Below are 6,201 nucleotides of genomic sequence, written 5' to 3' on the forward strand. Positions count from 1 at the left end.
GCAGCTGCTGGCTAGCTTGATGCCTCTGGGTTTATGCTGCATTGCAGCCTTAAGGATTGAGTTTGAAGAACCCCTTGATTTGTCCTGGACTAATCATCTTATGAATCACAGGTTTGTTTCATGCCTGCTGGAGCTGATACGACCCACAGCAGCAGAGCTTGTAATGCAGCAGCTCATGCTCAAGGGCAGAAATTGATTCCCCAGGAGCATTTTTACCTCACTGTATATTTTATCTAGGATTTGACTCTGTCCTGTAGAGGAGGTGACAGGTCAAATGAGCTGTTAAAAAATTAAAAACTGGAAGAGGACAATAGCTGCTCTTTGAATCTTGCTTAAAAAGTGTTCCATGCACTGTGTTGATGCATGTTAGGAAACTATATGGTTGGGTTTTAAACAATTCCTGGTAGGCAAGAGTTAACTACTTTAAGTCTGACTAGTCTGACCTTGGCAGCTGCAGCCTTCACAAGTACTTGGGGCAGAAGAAGGTGAGGCCTCAATTAGATGGTGGCTGTCAGGAAGCACCTGGCCACAATAGAAACCTGGAACACTTAAAAAGGGAAAAGTGTATTAATACCAGTTGGAGTTGCGTGACTGTAGAACATATGTAAGTATCTACATACTTCAAAACACAAGCCACTTAAGCACAAGGGAATGATCTGGTCAACTGTGACAAGATGCCTTAAAGTGCAGAAGTTCAGACGAGGCTGTGACCAAGTCTGGGCAGTGAGGTTCTCAAGTCCTTAAAGAGTAACACTAACATGTTACACATCATCTGAATACATGCCAGCTCTTACAGGCTTGTTTGCTCTCTACAAATGAGCAAAAGGTTGGGGCAAGTATGAATATTTCCAAAAAGGTAGTTTGATTATGCAGTGTATCTGAAGAAGGGTAAAGAGTTGCTTACAAAGACTGGAGTGCAAATTGAATAGTTATCTCACTTTGCAGCTGAAATTCTGTCGAGGATGCTGAAGTGCTGTAGTTTTTTGCAGGAGCAAGGTGTACTTGGCCTTTATCCCATGAGTGGTAGATGCTGGATGGTTGAGAAAGGAAAAACTTCTATGAAAAGGAAGAAATCTTGTATCTCTAGCATAATTAAAGTGCTTTCAGTGGACTGGATGTCTAAGCCCTGAAACTAACAACCTGAGTGTCTTCCACTGTTGTGTTAGTTGGAGAGAGCAGTTTGAGCTTTATGTATAATGAAACAAGTTCAAAGCTTAACTTTCAGAAGTGCTTTGCACTTACGGCTTATCTGGCTTCAGCTGGTGCTGCAGATGAGCTTAAACTTAGGTAAAGCTTGTGTGTCATCTTCGTTGATAATTTCCCTTTGACACAAACAGCTTTGAAGTACTTAACTCCACCTCACCAAAAAAAGGACAATGACAACTAATTTTTTTTGCCTGCACCAACAGAGAAGCTGTGTATCATTTCAGGTGAAAGGCTTGCTGATAATCATTAGTACATAGAATTACTTCTTTCTAGTTTGTGTCTCTGTGTAGACAGGAAAGCAGAGCATAGGATATATCTAGGAAGCATAAACAGAAAGTCTGACTTGTCTTTTTTTTTTTATATTCCACCTCCCTACAGTTTCTTTGGAGAAGAAAAACCTTAAGATGGCAGGCAAAGGAAGTAACACAGACTGCATGTCATGCAGTGTACTGAACTGGGAGCAGGTCAGCCGTCTGCATGAGGTTCTTACAGAGGTGGTTCCGATCCATGGACGAGGTAACTTCCCGACGCTGAAGATAACTCTGAAGGACATTGTTCAGACTGTTCGGAGTAGGCTGAGTGAAGCAGGCATTGTGGTACATGATGTCCGTCTGAATGGCTCTGCAGCTGGTCATGTCCTGGTCAAGGATAATGGTCTGGGATGCAAAGACCTGGATCTCATTTTTCAAGTTTCTCTTCCAAGTGAGGCAGAGTTTCAGTTAGTTCGAGATGTGGTGTTGCGATCCCTCTTGAATTTCTTGCCAGAAGGAGTAAGCAAGCTAAAAATCAGTCCAGTAACACTGAAGGAAGCCTACATCCAGAAGCTAGTCAAAGTGTACACAGAGTCTGACCGTTGGAGCTTGATATCCCTTTCCAACAAACATGGCAGGAATGTGGAGCTGAAGTTTGTAGACTGCATACGACGACAGTTTGAGTTCAGTGTGGACTCCTTCCAAATCATACTAGACTCCCTGCTCTTTTACTATGACTACTCGGAAGCCCCCATGTCGGAGCATTTCCATCCAACTGTGATTGGGGAGAGCATGTATGGAGACTTTGAAGCAGCTTTTGATCACCTCCAGAACAAGCTGATAGCTACCAAAAATCCTGAAGAGATCCGAGGTGGTGGGCTTCTGAAGTACAGTAACCTCTTAGTACGAGACTTCAGGCCCATGGATAAGGATGAGATCAAAACATTAGAGCGCTACATGTGCTCCCGATTCTTCATAGACTTCCCAGACATCCTGGATCAGCAGCGCAAACTAGAGACCTACCTCCAGAACCACTTCTCCAAAGAAGAGAGGAGCAAATATGACTACCTCATGATTCTGCGCAGGGTGGTGAATGAGAGCACAGTCTGTCTCATGGGACATGAGCGAAGGCAGACTCTCAACTTGATTTCTCTGCTAGCACTCAAAGTACTGGCAGAACAAAACATCATCCCTAATGCCACTAATGTTACCTGTTACTACCAGCCAGCACCTTATGTTAGTGATGTAAACTTCAGCAACTACTATCTTGCAAATGCTCCTGTGCCGTACAGCCAGTCCTACCCCACTTGGTTGCCTTGCAATTGATTGTTTCACTTGCGTGTTCTTGAGTGGAGGCTACTGAAGGCCAAGATGCTGAGTGTATATATAGACAAGTAATAACTGTCAGATGGAGGTTTTCTAATGGAAACATGACTGCATTGGACTGTCCACTTCCTGCTGTGCAGTAGGAGTATGCAACCAGGTGACCTGCTATGAACCTTTTAGTATGTCTCTACAAATGCCAAGAAGCCTTATTACCTCTTCATTTGGAGAAGAGAACCAGCAGCTAAATGTTAGAGTAGTTACAAAGCTCTGTACTAGTTCTGGAAGTGGCTATTAATGTGTGATCTAAGTGGAGTATTTGGTAAACTGGGTTAGTTAATCAAGGAAAGACTGTAAAATGTCTTGAGCAGAAGCCACTCCTGGAACAGCAACAAAACTCTACTTTCTATTGCCTAACCTCATTACTCTATACTTCCTCAGTTCAAGTTCTGGCCAACTTTCTAATGAATTAATTGTGCAAGAATGGGCTCGTGTCATGCTTGGGCTGCTTCTGTTTTCTGGCTGTGTAGAACTGGTAACTGTATGGATACTGTCTGTCTTGTAGAGGGCCTAAATATTGTTTCCTGTAGTACCTAGGGATATATGGTCCTGCCTCAAGTTCAAGATTAATTTCTTGGAAGTTGAAGATGGATTAGTAAGTCTATCTGTAAAGCATAAGCTGGCTAAATTTTTCTTGAGTACAAACATTTAGAAGGTGGCATCTCTAAACATGCACCAAAACATGATCTAAAACTTGGTCATGTGAAAGGTTCTTTAAATAAGGAATTGAAGCCTTAAATAGAATTGGAACCACAGTTTAAATAGTTAGGATGGAAAAATACTGTTGAGTCCAGGCTCAAGATAAAGCCTTCCTGACTGCATCTTTCAAAACAATTTTTGGCACAGTTGGAAAGTAGTGCAGCTCTTACACCAAGGTTTGGCCCAACTTTCTTCCTCACAGGTCCACAGCAAGCAAAAAAACCCCAACCAAATAAACCCAAACCACTGCAAGTTGCAGGGTGATGTGCACTCCTGCCACAGTATAAATTCCTAAAGTGCCTCCTAAAATGAATTTCTTGTACAACTTCAGGCAGGTCCTGAAGGCTTGTCTTTCTGTCACTGCTTAAGGGTTGAGCTTCCTGGTTTATCACTGTCACCTGGTCACTGTATGAGATGGTATTTTGAGTGGTTAGAGTAACATTTTTCCTCTTTACTGGTCTTAACCCTCACTTGAAGAGGTATATAAACCCTAAGCAGAGCTCTCCACAGAAGCTATATGTGTTGAAAGTCTGTCCCTGTTTTCAGAATAGCCTCTGGAAGAGTATTCCTTGGAGGTGTAGGGGGCTGACCTTCCTAAAGAATATGTGCTGAACTTGCTGCTTTGAAACTCCTGTGCTTTATAAGGAAGGCTAAAAATTCCCTGGTTATGTATATAGTGGTATTAGAAACTGGTATATTAACGGGATGATTTTCACTGAATTGCAATAGTAATATACATATAGCAAATGATCTTGAGTTTCCTTTGCTTAACCAGAGAAGTAGACTAGAAAGGCAAATCTTAGAGCTATTTAATATGTACTGGTGCAATGTTTAAGGTACTTGTTTGCTAAACCTTTTTTATGACTTCTAGTTGTCTCTGCAAGCTTGTGAGACCAAAGTGCCTGATCAAACAAATGATTTAAGCTTAGAAAGTAAAGCAGGTGAAACACCAATGTATGGTTGCTGTTCAAGGTGGAAAACAGTAGCAGTGCAGCACTTAAATGGCAGTAAAAAAACCTGCCTGTTCCTCATAGGACCAAAAACTTCTAGTTACATTGCAAGTTCTCGCACTTTTCATAACTACTTCATAAAGACTGCCTCAATAGAGCAGCGAGGCTACTCTTTTGTTCAGACTTCTTCATTTAGCTTAGGAAGGCAAGGAGGGATACAATCTAGAAAGCAGACTGTAGCCAAGCATGCTTTAGCTTAATTTTTTGAACAGTCTTGTAAGCAACTTCAGTAGCAAATAGACAAATAATTTGGTGTTTTCTGTTGTGCTTTTTTCATTAAAGGCTTCCTGAGTAGTCAGCCAAAGTAGCTAAACTTGAAAGTGAACCCAGCCTTTTTCATTAACTGTGGCTTGGACTTGGTGTAGCTTACAGACAAGGCATCTCTCACCCAAGGCTTTGACTATTTGGAAGGCTTTTTAAAAACTAACGTGATGCCAGTGTTGTCATGTGTGTTAAACTTAGTGCAAGCTTACTGCTGGAATGTAAACCTAGGCATGAATAACTTCTGCATGCAAGGCAGTACTTGGCCTAGTATGGAGTGTCACTAGAAAGAAGGAAGTCTCTTTGTTTAGGAGTTTGTAATTGCTATCATCTCTTAAATAGATATTTTTAAAGTCAACCTAAGCTATACCTGTTGCAGAAGTAAACCATTGCCTAGAGGGACATGTTTGACTTGCATATCAAATAGCTTAGACTCACACCTGTCTTGCATGATCTCATGGCTGATCTTTAGACACTGTTCCTGTGCATCAGCTTATGTGGAAGAATTGGTCAGATGCTCAGGAGGAGTCCTCACAAGCTTGAAACAGACTTACGTTATGCTAGTCTTTGAATGCCTTGGCTGCTGAACATCAGGCCAGGTGCATCTATTGGAAAAGGAAATGGAAGAAAAAAGGCTCCAGTGGATTCCTACTGAGATAGAGCTATGGAGAATTTAAGCTTCCTGCCATAAATATAGTGCTTTTGCTAATGTAACTTGTTGCTGAGGCCTCTAAGGAAGCTTTGCGTTGAATGGCTGCGCTCTGAACAGCTGACCTCCTGGGTTTAAGCTTTGTGGGACTGCTGTGTTCCCTGTCTGTCTCAAGTTGCTCTGGCGTATTAGAAATATTGATGCTTTGTAGCCTGGCTGCTAGATGTTAAGCTCTTGAATAGTTAAACTGTATCCTGAAGCTGCACACTACCTACTGCATTGGCCCTACTGTATAAGGGATTGCTGGGACACTTGTTCGTCTCATTGCCTTCAGAATAATCCTGGCTTGTCAGGTAAAGCTGGAATACTCAGTAGCTTTTCATCACTGTGTTGCAAGCAGTCTACCCCTTTCTGTTTCAAGTTGTCCTAGCAGCCTGATGATGAGTGTGGCAGTGGCTTAATTCGCTGTGTGCTAGCTGGTTCGAGTTCAGGTTTATGGTGGCCCCTGTAGCAAGGAGTAACATGAGAATGAGCACTAGGTAAAAGTTAAAAGTGATGACCCTAGGTCAAGTCTAGGCTGCCTGCTTGATTCAGTCTCCCTTCAGTACTTAATGATGCCTCTGCAAACCTGCTCTATCCTCTGTTGCTTGCTTGTGTGTCAAGTGGAGGTTAGAGAAAGACTACTATACTTCAGACTATTACCCTAACACATTCCCTCTGGGCAGTGGCATCAAAACAAAGC

General features: G+C 42.2%; 1 protein-coding gene across 1 annotated transcript; it reads left to right on the plus strand.

Moving 5' to 3' along the window:
* The first annotated feature begins 1,590 nt into the window (after positions 1 to 1,590).
* On the plus strand, positions 1,591 to 3,584 carry FAM46C (family with sequence similarity 46 member C). Its single transcript, XM_009287086.1, has one exon. It carries the CDS (start codon positions 1,611 to 1,613, stop codon positions 2,781 to 2,783), a length of 1,173 nt encoding a protein of 390 aa, XP_009285361.1. The 5' UTR covers positions 1,591 to 1,610; the 3' UTR covers positions 2,784 to 3,584.
* The last annotated feature ends 2,617 nt before the right edge of the window (positions 3,585 to 6,201 follow it).

This window comes from Aptenodytes forsteri, unplaced genomic scaffold, assembly GCF_000699145.1.
Source record: "Aptenodytes forsteri isolate BGI_AS27 unplaced genomic scaffold, ASM69914v1 Scaffold216, whole genome shotgun sequence".
In the NCBI taxonomy this organism is placed as follows: Eukaryota; Metazoa; Chordata; class Aves; order Sphenisciformes; family Spheniscidae; genus Aptenodytes; species Aptenodytes forsteri.